The following is a 14961-nucleotide window of genomic DNA, read 5'->3' as shown; positions in this document are numbered from 1 at the left end:
TATAATTTGCATTGACTCTGTATTAGAAAGATACGTACAAAGTTGTCTGATAAACGAACACGTCAATCATTTTTAAAGTATCCATATTACCTATATTCATACTCAAAGTAAAACCGGGAAACATCTGATTTCCATTTCGTTCGCTGAAAACTTTCGTGTGTGTGTGTGTGTGTGTGTGTGTGTGTCTGTGTCTGTGTGTGTCTGTGTGTGTGAAATATATATATATTAACTATTCCCACAGCATTTTTGTGTTGGAGGAAGATATTGAATAAGTCCTTTAATTTGGGGAAAACAGAAGTTTTCTTACGGAAAAGAGTTTTTAATAGTTGCGGTGTCTTAATTAAATTGACCATTTTAAACTTATTTATAACCTAGCAACGAGATTTAGTCTCTCTGCATATTTTCGTCTTTTTTTTAGTGGATCTTAGAGTGGGAGTTGTATCCATATCTTCTTCAGAGTTTTCTTCCTTCCGTAACCCCCTTGATCGAACGACAGCAGAAAATGCATTTAAGTTCTTTCACTGCTGTCTTTATCGCTTGTTACAGATAGCCCAATCTCAAAACGCCGATCATGTATCGCTTTAGGTCTGGTGCAAGAAATAAATTGGTAGTTTCAGCGGATTCCTAAAATAGCCCAAATTATCATCTGGGCACCATCAAGGTCAGAATCTACTGTCTAATTTCATTTCCATTTGGTGGCCTGGCGGATTTTTTTTCTCTCTCAGGAAGTCACCGTACATTTTTCTTTGAGTTAAGTTAATATAAAAAATAAAATGTTGTCCGACAGGGCCAGGAAACGTTGTTATTTTAGTTTTTAATGTTTTCTTATCATGTCTTAAGCCTAAAGATGCATGAAGCTCCGCAGCATCTGTCTCCTCGGCGATGCTGTGAACTTTGCGGAAAGTTTATTGACTTTTTGTTGGTGGGGCCGCCTGGTTGCGCAGTGCGCCTGCGCCGTCCCAGGATTTCTCCCAGGACTCAGTTGAAATAGGAGGTGGTTCGAGGGGTCTGGAGGAATCGGACTGTGTTCGGCATCTCCCTTCGAACAGAAGGCGAGCTGCACCACCGCTGCTCAAGGGCTGTCTGACACGGTCTCGGTCGTTTTTGGCTGGTGCCACCAGCCGCCCTGTAACCCCACTTCGCCGACGCAACGCCATCTCCGAGTTCAGAGCATGCCAACTTGGGTATGCGCTTGTGCCACAGCCGCCGCCCCCTCCAGCTCCACATCTGCCATTAGTTCAAGCGAAAAAGCGGCGACCCTCGCAGTGCCCGAGGAGTTCCCCGGTGCAGGTAACCACATTTTTTTGCTCTCTTCATTGAATTGCATTAAGTGGATAAAAGTTGGGAGGGGGCGGGGGTGATCGTGGTTTATAGGACGCGGGGAATTTCAGTTTGATTGCATGGAAATGTAATGTTTCAAAGACAGTTGTTCGCATTCATATACAGCGCTGAGAATTTATCAAAGTTTTATTTTTTTAAATTTCCAACTGCACAAGAATTTGTAGGTATCCAGGTTCAACTGCAGTGGCATTTTCCACCTTTATGATGTGTTTCGGAAAGTAAAGCGCGCGAGTCAATCTGAAAATCCGTATGACTATGTTAATGATAGTGTTTTACTATGCACGGGGTTGTGAATTAAATCATTCTGAAATAAAAGGGGTCAGCTTGAACGAAGTTAGATCAAACCTCCGTACCCAATGTTAACTCCTGCTATTCGGCGGCGTTCACAGTGGAGGCTCGCTGGCCCATTAGCGACCCTAGCAGCTGTACATCTTATACACAGCGGGCACGTTTATGTAGGTTTAACTAGGAGGACTAGTGCGATGCTAATCCACATCGTGGAACGAAACTAAACACGTTTCCTCTTTGCTAAGTCTATTCAGAATTTTCTAGCATTAACATCCATTGACAGGTCTTGATGAGTTTCTGCATAGACCTGCGTCTGATAAAGCACGTGCAGGCTGTATATAAACACATGTGCCCAGCTCCAGAACTCCTGAACCCACTCGGTCCCACCAGTCGGGACAGTGGGTGGGGGTGGGCGATCATGCTATCGAATCAATGCATTGATACTTTTTTTCACCCCTAGCGCCTTTGGGGTGGGGTGGGGGTGGTTACTTGGATCTCGTGCAATCATTCAGATGTAAACACACGACTTTCTGCCACCGTCCACGGCGAGGCGACCAGTAAATCGAGCCGGCTCGCGAGTTGTTCCCAGCTGTTTCCGGTGCAGCGAGCAGTTTACTGCTAATAATATTGAAGGGATGCATTCAATAAGGTCTCCAGTGCGGTCAATGGTACAGGTACTGACAGGGTCAAATACGTGGAGCACTTTTTTTATTCCCAAACCGCCTTCCTCTATTTCCATAAAATACAGAGTCCCAACTTGATGTGAGACGAATAATCAACAGTAAAGTGAAATATTTTAAAGGAAAAGACAACGTAGTTAATTTCGCCAGCATTATATGTAATCTCGAATTGTTCAGTTTATTTTAACGTCGTCACCTACGATAAATGGAACACAATAGTACTAGATCAGCAGTGGTAGAAATCATTTTATTATCGTGTATTGTCATTTTAAATATTATCTTAATCCATGAGTTAGGCTGTAACAGCGGATTGGGTGACAGATACTTCACATTACATCATAATTGCGTACACGGGTCGTTCTCTGCAGAACTTCACTCTGTTATGAAAATCAAAATTTCATTTTCTAAAATAATAACCATATTTAATTTCCAATCCAAACTAAAGCAAAGACGATAACTGATAACTTTGAAGGATCTTTGTGAATCCACACACGGTTATTCTTTCAGTCAGGAGAACACTGACAAATATACAATAGAGAAGCGATCGTTGCGCTTCTTCTCGGAATGTGGATGTAAAACAGCTGAGTGTTGAAATTCGTTCAACTACTCCACTTCATTCTGTATACAAACTGCACATTGGACTAAACATTTCCCCTACCCCCGTGTAAAAGCCAACTCATCCATAGTTTACACGTAGAAACTGCTTGTTTGTCTTACTCGGTGTATTAATTAACACTGCCGGCTGAAAAGTGCTTTGAGCTCTTCGATTCTCCAAACAGTGTACTCATTGTGATTTTGTGATAATCCGATGAATAATGATGCCCCGAAGCATTTGGAACGTAGATCTAAAAGCAAACATTGATTGATATGGCACAGCGCGCCCAGCTTTCCAATATTCCTGTGTTCAGTTAGCAAGTACGCTGGCGATGAGAGGGCGAAATCGCTTCGGACTTATAAATTAGACTGCAGCTCAGAAGACTATTGCTAAAGCAGGGCTGTTGAGATAACTGTGAATAGAAAGAGATTCCGCTCAGATGTACTTTTTCAAGTTTATGGACTTATTTTGTAGTGTAAATTTATTTTGGCAGAATTAAGCTTTTCTCGATTGAGTGTCTGTATATAATTTGCCTGTTCTCATTTGCGCAGCAAATAACTTGCGCTATTTCTGTTATTTTTTAAATGATCTTTGATATTTTGTTGCGAGGGGGAGGGAGAGGAGAAAGGACGATGATTTGTTGAAATTAATGGGAATCCGCACCAAGTTATTCGACGAGGAATAAACGACACCTCTCGTCAGTAGGTCCTGGCCAAATGAGACTTTCCCTAATAGTAGTCAATCGACCACTGACCAGCTCTGGCTGCTTGCTATCATTCTCTTGCAGGCTATAAAGTTAAAGTTAGCAGCTGCACGTGTGTGGAAGTGTTCAGCCATATAGTTGTAATTGGGAGGAGAAATGTTCTCGGGCATGTGGCTTTTATCACACTGGGAGAGAAACGGACACGTTTTAAGCAGCCTGCCTTTTTATTACTTCGCCTATGTTGACGCTTAATCCTCATCAGAGCCCCGAATACAATTCAGTCGTGTAAATGAGCCTTTCAGGTACGGAACTGCTAAACAGCCTTCTAAACGCAGCAGTGGCTGGTACATTTTACCTATTATTACCATTTGTGCGTGCTTGAATATCCGGAAACTCAACCTGAACACAGGGGAATAAAGGCACGTAGGCTGTGTTCAATGTGATGTGGCTAAAATTATAGCGATGAAATCAGCTGCATCTTAAAAAAGTCGGTAGATGTGTTGGTAATCTTTGTAATCATAATGACCAGAGAGCATAGTAATATTAAACAAATATCAAGTTTACAACTAGCCCGTTCCTCCGACCTCACCTAAAAGTCCAGGTTTATTCAGTCCTTCCTTTTCAGATTTTTGCTTGATCTCTAGACACCGTGGCTTTACTTTCGAATACCTAGTAACTCCCCGTCAAAACCACTTGGCCGCGTTGATTCAATGAAGCTGTTCCCTCTTCAGCTTAGAGCTGTTGTGAACGGCCGGCCCCATGATATATTTGAAGTTCATCTACTGAATAGCTGTGTGTTTAAAGACAGGTGTAGAGGTTTTATTTAGTGGATGGTTGCCTAAACTGGGGAATATTTATGTAAAGATCTTACATCTTGGCAAAATATAAGTGCTGACTGGAAGATTACGAATACCACTCGATTCTTATTTCGACTCTCAAGATACAATGAGTTGGTATCGTTATTCAGCAACAGGCGCGATGCACCTGCTGTATCTAGTTATTTGCAGGTTTCCAGGAAGTACCTGCTGTTTGGAGCTCAGCTCGACAGTGAACTAAATTTTCGCGGTGGGGAGTGAGTGTTTTTAAGAACATGGCATTACCCCTAGTTCTTGAAATGAACTGTGCATTATTACTTAGACGTCTTGAATCCGACCAATAATGTTTCATAATCGTGATTACAAAAGAAGGAAGTGAAATTTCAGGTAAGGTATAATGTGACTATTCCAAATGATTTAACCGTTTGGAATAGTCACATTATCAGAGTCTGTTCCCAGATTGGTCCTGAAACGAATTCATGAAAGTAACAGGGCATTTTATCAGCAGCGTTGGCTGATTTCTGCTCCTGGCGGGTACTCACTTATGCTTTTAGAACGCGTTCGTCGTTTCTATCTGAGTCTGCTTCAGCACATATTATTCTAGTTCTCTGCGGTCTCCGTGGTAAACAGGGCTCTCAGCAAGAAGGGTAATAAAAATAAAATATAAAAGTTCAGTTTACTGTAAGGTAAATATAATCTGAAACTATATATGTGGTTTCAGTGGGACTTACACTTCCGAATGTATTTGTTGACGCGGGAGATATGAGATAGTACTCTTTATATTGATCCCCAGAGACCGTACACAAACTCTATTAAAACATAGGCCAATACACGATGTTTCCCACTACTTCTGATGCCAGTTTACTTTAAGAGGAGACAAATAGGAGGGATTTCGGTTGCATCGTAAAGGCTCTGTACTAAACTCTAAAATTCAGTTTGGACGTCTTCCAAAAAAAAAAACTAGGAGGCAAGAGATTAGAATGTTTCATGGTAAGGGAACAATTCTTCTTTCCTCGCACTTAACATTTTCAAAAACGGCCCGTTTGTGCCTAATGTACTAAGGCTTCGTGATTAATGGCTTATATGTCAGACCACACCAATATTGAGCAGATTGCGAACAGATATGTTCAGCGTTATCTTTGAGAGGCTGTTTCTAAAAATAAATCAATAACAATAAAAATAAATTCAATGTGAGTTTAATAGAGTATTTTGCATTAGGGCTGCTGAGGATAAAAGTTGAAGGCATTTCTTCGGCTTAAATATAATTGAAGCATTTACAGCCCCACGGGAGCATTCCACGAGGTTTAATATATATTAGAATTCCGTTGATGCAAACACGTCGGTGTGCTGGGTGCGTAATTACACTCGTCGCTGTTGCAGTTATTAACGGAGCACGTTCCCTACGTTTCTGAATGTTGGACTAGTTAATTGAAACTAAAGGACCGATTTTATTCAATAAGTTAAAAGCGACATCGGGTTGCTGGCGGCACTGAAGTATAAGTTAACATAATAGACCCTAATCAGCAGCTGGGATAATTACAGACACATCACCCCCCACTGGAACTTCTTTCACTGAGCGCATGTTGACAAATTACCCGTGACTAGTTCCACTGAGTTTTATCTGCCGTGACTGTTGAGAGTTAACGGAAATTTCTGGTGTGACTTTTCTTACCAACACTAATGGAAAGTCTCACCAATTAGCAAAGCCAATCTTTGCGAAATGTCACTGTATTTTATTCTGGGTCATTGCAGAGGAATTCCGCATGATGTCAGTCTGCTTGGTTTGCCAATTCCTTTCACATAATTTAGAACGATTACCGTTCTGATTCCCTCATGACGTGTTTTTTTAACTGTTGCTGAAAATATACTTAACGTGGTGTTTAATTGCGAAAACGAAGCGGTCGCTATGATTCATTCGTTCCCTCCCCGCCCCCCCCCCACACTTTTTACTTAAGTTCGCGTCTTGTACTATCTTGTGCAAGAAACGCTGTCATAACTGATGGGATATTTCTAATGATCCGAAAAAGGAGTCAATTACTTGACCATAAACCACTAAATCCCTGGTGATCTGAAGACCAGAAAATGCTAATTAGTCGCGTCTTGCCATATTTTCCCAAATGCAACAGCGACTGATTCTCGCCGATTTGTTTGTGACTCGAGTTTCAAGTCCCCATCTCAAAGACAAGGATAGCAAATAAGCCGCGGAAACACACTAGAGACGCTGAATCTGTGCAGGTTCCGCGGGCTTCCCGTTCAACCCCCACCAGCAAACAACGGTGCACCGTGTATGTATATTCATTTTCAGATTTTTTTTAAATAACATAGGTTTAAGAGCCTGACGTGACAAGTGTAAAAAAAAACTGTTTTGATTTGCCTTTACCTTAACCACAGCATCAAGGTTTCAGCAAAGTTTCAAAAATAGCAACAGTGGCAAAATTTCATACACCCCAAATGCTGGAGGAACTCAGCAGGCCAGGCAGCATCTATGGAAAAGAGTAAACAGCCGACGTTTCGGGCCGAGGCCATTTAGCAGGACGTCCTGATAAAGGGTGTCGGCCCGAAGCATCGGCTGTTTACTCTTTTCCATTGATGCTGCCTGACCTGTTGAGTTCCTTCAGCATTTTGTGTGTATTACTGTGGTTTCCAGCATCTGCAGATTTTCTCTTGTTTGTTACTGACCAAAGGTACCTCCTTACCAAGTTGTGCCTTTGATGCATCGCTGCAGTGAAAGGTTACGACAAATACCCCACCCGACCCACTTACACGTGATTCTTCTTTCACTCGCTTGTTGGGATCAGCGCTTGGTTCCGGAGATGATAGATGTTGATTAACAACATTTTAAAATGGCTGTTTAAAAACGTGTTTCATTCTCCAGGCGGCACCTTCAGTTTTAGTTGTATTCCAGCGAAAAGGGACAAGTTACCCTTTTCACGCCGTAAATCGCAGTAACAGGAGTGATCAAGACAAAAATCTATTTCTGATTCTTGTATCTTGCATACAACCTTTCTTACCTGTCGATTTCTCTAATTATTATTGATGACTCTTGTTAGGCTGCAGGCTGGAAACGTTTTTACTTCACCTCTGTTTAAGACCGCAGTGGGGCACTTACTGGACTTCCAAAGTCCTCGAGCAAGGGATATAAATAAACAGCCTTGCGGGCGGCGATGGCTGGGATTGTCATATTTCACTGGTCTGGGTGTTTATTCTTTGAGGGTCGGTAAACCCCGACCGCTCCCAATAAAGTGCAGGGCTGTGTTTGCTGAATATGTTTACACTTTGTTGGTAAGACATGTGGATTTTACTGTACAATTGCTTGTTCTTTATGTCAGTTTACGTTGGGGCAGCATTTTCTGTTAGCGCTGATGTCATGTCTGATTACTCATTGGACTTTTAATACGAATGGAAGTAAATCACGTCGTTGTTTACTCCTTGTTTTACTTTTTCTCTTTTCCACCAAGGTTTCTGCAAGTTGGCCAGGTCTCCTGCAGTTAGCGCTCTACCTGCGAGCACGATGGGCAGTAAGACTATTCCGGCTCCGGTTCCCATTCACCCGTCGCTGCAGCTGGCGAATTATGCCTTTCTCCAAGCTTCCAACGGCATTCCCACGCCACCAGAGCAGCTGCACAACCTCTACGGCTTCAGCACCCTGCACACGGTCCACCTCCACCAGTGGACCCTGGGCTACCCTCCGATGCCTTTGCCCCGATCATCCTTTTCCAAAGTGCCCGCTGTTTCGGCTCTGGTCGACACTCGATTTCAGCTGCCCACCATCCCGATCTTCCCTCATGTATTCCCGCCCAAGCAAGAATCAAGCAATGTTCCAAACAAGACAAGGCCTAGGTTCGACTTCGCCAATTTGGCCATTGCAGCCACCCAGGAGGATCATCCTAAACTCGGAGAAATAGACGAACAGTGTTCTCCTTCGGCCATTGGTTCCCTGCTGGATGTCACCAAGCTGTCGTCGGAAAGGAAGCCCACCAGGGGCAGATTGCCGTCCAAAACCAAGAAAGAATTTGTCTGTAAATTCTGTGGCAGGCACTTTACCAAATCTTACAATCTATTGATTCACGAAAGGACCCACACCGACGAACGGCCTTACACGTGTGACATTTGTCACAAAGCGTTTAGGAGACAGGATCACCTCCGCGATCACAGGTAAGGCAACGCGGTTTCACCGGGAAGGGAGATGGGGTGGAGAGGGCGTGGTCCAAAATGAATTCTGCTTCTTTCAAGTTCGGTTGTGGATGTGTCAGGATACCCCGCTGGTAAACTTCAGAGAACCAGACTGATGGCTCATTTCAGGACGTTTGCAGTTTAATTGTTCTTCCCAGAAGTCCGTAGGATTCCTTTACTAGTTTAATCCAAGATGGAAATAAATGTCTGTCAACAAAATGTATCAAAACACATAGATAAATAGCTTCTCATATGAGCTTAAAAAGTTAATGGTATCCTATGGTAAGTCACTACAGCTGTTATTAATAATTTTGTCCCTTTTTCAGACGTATAATAACCTTTCTGTTACTTTGGTTTAGGTACATTCATTCCAAGGAAAAACCCTTCAAATGTCAAGAATGCGGCAAAGGATTTTGCCAGTCCAGAACATTAGCTGTTCACAAAACACTGCACGTGCAGGTAAAAGAACTCAAAACTTCTAAAATTAAGTGCTGAGCACAAGCCTGAAAACAGGACATTGGGTGGAACTTTGAGCGCCTGTAATGTGGACATATCTCTCAAATTTAGAAGCAGCATAGACTATATCCATTCTGCCACCGTCCTTTCCTGTTATTTTAATTCCAGTTGCGAACAGATTACTTGTGGGATTCCACTCTCAGAAGACCTATGTCGTTTTCCAAGGGAGAACAAAAACTTATTTGCTTCAGTAGATTCCCTCCCATTACACAAAGGCTGTTGAACTCTGTCGCTCTTGTTGACGACCTCCGGAGTGAACTTGGGAGCCAGAAGAAGACGTTTAACCAGGAATCTCCGCACAAATGCTAGCACTGTGGCAGAACGTGTAATTGAAGAAGCAGAACTGAAAACCCATTCTCTAATCTGCATTAACCCCGAACCCTACAAATGTGCTCAGCTTGTGAATGTTTTCCGGAGAAATTGTCCCTGAGGCGTCTTTGCCTCACACAGAACGCTAAAAACAATCCAGGAATCAAAAGCCTTCGATTATGGCTAGAAACGTTGCTTGAGTTCAGTCCGTCGAAATTTAGGGTAGAGGATGGATTTTTATTTTCAAATTTTAGCTTGAAGCCAAAAAGAAATCATAACAGCAGAGAGGGGAAATGTGGAAACTTTGTGATGTTTGAATGTATGAAGAGCATCCGACTGAGGGCCGGGCTAATGTAGGAAATACCAGCGTCATGAAGTAAGGAGAGTCAAGCACCTGACAACAAAACCAAATGCATCGATGAGTCTGGTGTCCAGGCTTAATGTAGGGGTTCAACCGGAAACGTCGACGATTCCTTTTCTCCCGCAGATGCTGCTCGACCCGTTGAGTTCCTCCTGCAGATTTTGTTGCTTCAGATTCCGGCATCTACAAACTCCCGTGTCTCAAAAATACACCGATGAACAGTGGAGGGATTGAAATCTGCACCGCAGTGCTGGCTCGTTATCTCCATTGCCTGACATTGGACAGAGGCAGACTGAGCTGTATAGCGGGTGCTGAAAATAAATCAGATTGTTGATTGAAACGACTTTAAAACAGAAGGAACAAAAAATGACAGAGTTATGCAAGTTAACAATATTTTAAACTACATTCCATCCCCCGTGTTTTTAAACACACATGGTTCTTTGTAAATGTTTTTGGCACTTTACGCTGTTTTTTTTTACTATTTTCATGTATCACTGGATTTCTAATCTTTTAAAACGAATAAATTGCCATTTCCTAGGCAGTATTTAGTGCGCTGGCCATTTCTTTTCCAAAAGGGATTTACTTTATATACAACGAGACCGTGTTCCCTTTTCACCGCCTTGAGGCGGAGAACCAATTGGATGCACATCAGATTACCAATTCACTGACCTAAACCTATACGCATCGGAAGAGACCGAACAACACAGGTCCGCAACTTTCCACCACCTTATCCGTATTCTGCACTGCTCTTTTTTTTGTATTTATATAGCTGCCGTTTGCGTCCAGCCGTGAAGACATATGTTCAGATTTTACGAATGCGCCTTTTATTCTAGGAGCAGCCGCCGAAGTGAGTCGCCTCTTTGAATGGGGTTGGCTTACTAGCTGACTTGAGGGAATGTTGCTCAGAATGAAGACAAAAGTTTCAGACCTCCCTTTGCTGACCAGATGGGCCGAATGGACGTAGGCAGACAAGAACGCTGTGTGTAAGAGGCATTAAAAATCCCCCTTGCCAAGAGATTTAAAGCGTGTATTCTCTTCTATAAACTTAACCCCACGTCTGATTGGTTGGTATAAAAATAAGCTTCAGAAACCAGCTGGGCAATCAAACGCAAAATTTCCCCTTCCCTACTACGTTTTGGTTTTGTATTTCATCTAAAGTTGAAAGTAAAACAATCTTCTCTGCTATAATCTCTTCCCATTTCCTTGCTGTACATTAATAATTTTACCGCCAGTGTCTGCTGGAACATGGCGCCTGTTCAAACAATTTGTGGTTACTTTCACGGGAACATATTTTAAATTCTAATTCAGTGATTACAATTAAGTTATTATACCGAGGTTAGGATTCGGCACTCCATCATTAACCGCGGGGCTACAGTCTAGGTTTGCGTAAACTCGGCCGTGATCTCCACTCACAGCCAACTATCGCAGGTCACGGAGCTATTCCAGAACCCGCCTGCAGGCTGGCGGCACAGAGCAGGGCTGCACTCTTATCACCAACATGATACCTGTTCACGAGAAATCCGAACTTCACACTCGGACGGGAACCTTGCATAGAGCACAGTAAGGTTTTTTTTTTGTTAAGTTCACGGTCGAAATGGCGACTGGTTTGTTTTTGCAATCGGATTTTCAGCAGATACAACTTTTTGCAGTTCTTAAACCTCCTATTCACATTTTATACTTTCCTGGACCCCCAATTAATATTTCTCACACCAATTAATATTTAAAGCTTCAGAGGGTAGTGTATTTAATATTTATATTGCCTGCAGGTGGATTTTAGAAATTGAAAGGATCTTAAGATACTTTCAGATAATTAATATCAAATTGCAATTACCGACTTTAAAATTCGCAACAGCGAAAAACGGTGCCCTTCGGCAAACTTGGCGCCTCATTTTTGTTAAGAGCCACGTTGCAATTTTTGTTCTGGGGTCTAGAAAAGGGACCTCTTGGCACTCGTAATGGAGTAAACATAGTCTTAATCCGAGGGACAACTGCGGGAGTGAAATACAATTCTTCGGTGAAACAGTTCAGATTTATTTTTAACCTGACTCTTAAACTGAAAATGTTGGAAGTGTGAATGTGGAATAAAAACACCCAGGAAGAAATGATAAGATAAAAAGCGAGGCCCACATGTTGGTGTAATTTACGAACTGAACTATGAACTTTTTAAAGTTACTGATTGAACTCTTGTGTACCTGGGAACTGGGGTCACAGACTCAAGATAAGGGAACGACCATGCTAGATTTAGATAAGTGTTTTTTTTTCACCCAGAAGGTAGTGAAGCGTAGGAATTCTATAGAGGATTTGTTGCTGAGCAGATCAAAGCGGGGAGTGGTAGGACTTTCGATATTGAGAGAATCCAGGGATGTGGAGTTAATGCCGAACAGTGAAGCAGAGGTAAAAGATTCTTATTGGATGTAGCATTTACAGGGGGCCGAGTGGCTTAATCCTCTATTACTTCTCGCGTTCCTATCTACTTCCTGTATCTCTTTGTGTCCATTTTTGTAAAGATCGTAGATTAATAGCAGAAAATATTGCAGCTACCTCTTTAAAATAATCTTTGTGCTCTTTGTGCTTACGGAGGTGAAATGTAACAGCTGTAGGCAATGGATTTTCCAGATTTGGCACTCAAACTTAGCATTAAACACCCTTAGGTCAATATAGTGTTTATAATATAAAACAAATGATTAATGCTAACATCCAGTGCAGGGATGGCCAGATGTATGTTCTCCCTCTGAGCGATGATCTGAAATCTTGGTATTAGAAGAACACCTCTTGTTGAACCCAGTGGAATATTTATTTTCCTTTCTTGCTCCCTTTCAATAATACCCATATCAGCTATAAGGGAGATTGCTCATTTAGGCAGAACATTTCCTCAAAATTCTGTAAGGCAGCGACCTTATAAATGCATTCAATCACGAACTATGCCAATGCCTGCGCGTATGCTTTCTGTTCTAAGTGCTGAGCACTTTTGGTTCATGAGGCTCTGTTGAGCAGAACTAGATCTAAGATCCAAGAGAACATTCAGAATTAGCGAAGTAAGCTTTCTTCGCACACTGCACGTTTGAACATGAGCGCAACTTCCCGAAGTGCAAGTACGACATTTTAATACGGTACTTTGACCACTCAACACCAATTTCCTCCATCTGCCCACTTTTAAACTTACTTGAATGCTAGAAGCTATATCTGTAATTATCTTATGCAATCTAGATTTTGATTGCGTGTCAGGAGGAAAATGAAATCATCAGGCTTAGAGGAAAGTTTCATGGTGAAGCCAATTCCCTACTTGGATAAGTGATTCGTTCTTTACAGAAAGAGGTTTGCACTTTTATTCTGGATTTGTTCTGTGGCTTGTAATTTACACCAATCATTGATCATGTTGTTCGTTGTGTAATATTAGTGCGATCGCACGATGCGTGTTGATGCGTTTTTTTTTGGCTCATATCCGTCTACTCTCTCTTTAATTTGATCTGTTTATTGTTTCCGTTTTCCACTCCCCATGTCTTCAATCGGCTGTACTAAGATACATTTCTGTGAGTTTGATGACACCCGTTGTGTGCCAGCTTGGTTCAACTTGCCCTGCATATTAGATTGAAGGACTGTTATACAACTTGATCATCTCACATAGACTGACACTGACAAGATGTCGCATTGTTCTGACACGAGCGACTTCAAATGGTTTCTGATCATTTCTGGGGATCAGAAAGAATCCTCCTTTCTTCCGTCCTGCCAATACGATTTCTTAATCGAGAACAGCAAAGCTAAAAAAAAATACTCATTTGTGCTACTTACTGCTCAGGGCACCTGGCCATATGCAAATTAGATGCCTACCTGAAATATATTTTAAAAATCCCAGAGGTACCGAAGGTGTGGAGTAAAAAAACGTTTATTTCTTTTCCTATTCTGCCGTTTGATGGATTTGCGCAGTTTGCCGGATAAATATATCTTGGTCTGTTATTTGCTGGGTGCTGTCTCATTGGGCCACAGAAAACGTAGGAAACAAAACGGCCACTCGGCCCATCGTGTGCGTACAAGTTAAAACAGAGTTGCCCAATCTATCTTTGCTGCCCTTCTTTGTTCTGTAAAATATTCCTGGAAATCAAGGTTTTTCAAGTACCCATTGAGTGCCGTTTAAACGAGAAGTGGGTTTCAGCCCCTGTCGCCCTGGGCAGTAAGTTCCACCATTCCAGTGCGGTCTGAGTGAAAGCAATTTCCCCCATTCCCCTGCAAATCCCACCCATAATTTGAAATCAGTGCATCATAGTTTAACTCTTGCATATTGTGCACAAGACAATTTGTTCTATATACTGATTCGACTTTATTTTCATGGTACAGTATCTAATTCCTATCAATTCTATGCTGATGAAAACATTGGAGCCAATATTCAACGATACCTGAAGGTAGATGAAATGTCAGTTGCAAGGCCACCCTAGAGCTGAGTTCTAACTCAGATCTTCCCATCACGTGGAACCTCATCAACAAACTCCCTCCTAACCTTCACCATAAAACCAGTCTCCAGTTCTTTGGCCCTTCTTCACACTGGCCCAGATTCAACTGGTAAAAGCCAATGGGAGAGTCCAGAATGCCCAATGCTCACATATGGTCGGTGCAATATCTAGGTCCTGAAAGATTTGAAACCAACTGAACACATCCTTAGAGGAGCCTAGTCATTTCCTCAGCACCTCCGAGGGAGACTTTGCTGAGCTCTGCCACCATTTACACCTCATAAATACACTCTGGGAACACTGCAGGGCTGTGGTGAAGAAAATAAAGGGGAAGGTAAATTCTTTTTCAAATAGTTTGGTTTGGATTAATAATTACACTTTTTTGAATAAATGTTCCTAATTATTCTTGGTTATTTAGGAAATATATTATTATTTACTTCATTTCTAGTAGCTTTTCCAATGGAGGGTGAAGGGATATTTTTAAAAGACCTGGAGGTGTTGCATTGGATTTTGATTGAACTAGTCCATTGTCCATAAAGACTATCTGTGATCAGCCCAGATCACCCTTGTTGTCAAGTTTTCGGATTGTTTCAGGGACTGGGTTGCTTCAGTCCATCATTGGAGGTTCTGCCACTGCTCAGACCACACTGCTGGAGCTCAGAGCACTTCATGCCAGAGAGGTAGGACCAGTCTGGTAGAACATCTGCATCTGAACCATCATGTTCAGGTGTGGTGAGA

At 42.2% G+C, this 14961-nt stretch overlaps 1 protein-coding gene across 3 annotated transcripts; it reads left to right on the top strand.

The window, feature by feature from the left end:
* The first annotated feature begins 461 nt into the window (after positions 1 to 461).
* osr1 (odd-skipped related transcription factor 1) lies at positions 462 to 14549 on the top strand. Of its 3 annotated transcripts, none has more exons than XM_072251345.1 (3): positions 462 to 1290; positions 7881 to 8577; positions 8955 to 14549. In XM_072251345.1, the coding sequence occupies exons 1-3, from the start codon at positions 1173 to 1175 to the stop codon at positions 9088 to 9090; spliced, it is 951 nt and encodes a 316-aa protein (XP_072107446.1). In that variant the 5' UTR covers positions 462 to 1172; the 3' UTR covers positions 9091 to 14549. The 3 variants fall into 3 exon arrangements, with proteins under 3 accessions (XP_072107446.1, XP_072107447.1, XP_072107448.1); XM_072251346.1 differs by lacking the exon at positions 462 to 1290 and adding an exon at positions 3650 to 3909; XM_072251347.1 differs by lacking the exon at positions 462 to 1290 and adding an exon at positions 6414 to 6707.
* The last annotated feature ends 412 nt before the right edge of the window (positions 14550 to 14961 follow it).

This window comes from Mobula birostris, chromosome 2, assembly GCF_030028105.1.
Source record: "Mobula birostris isolate sMobBir1 chromosome 2, sMobBir1.hap1, whole genome shotgun sequence".
Taxonomy (NCBI): Eukaryota; Metazoa; Chordata; class Chondrichthyes; order Myliobatiformes; family Myliobatidae; genus Mobula; species Mobula birostris.
This window is presented reverse-complemented; position numbering and strand designations above follow the sequence as displayed.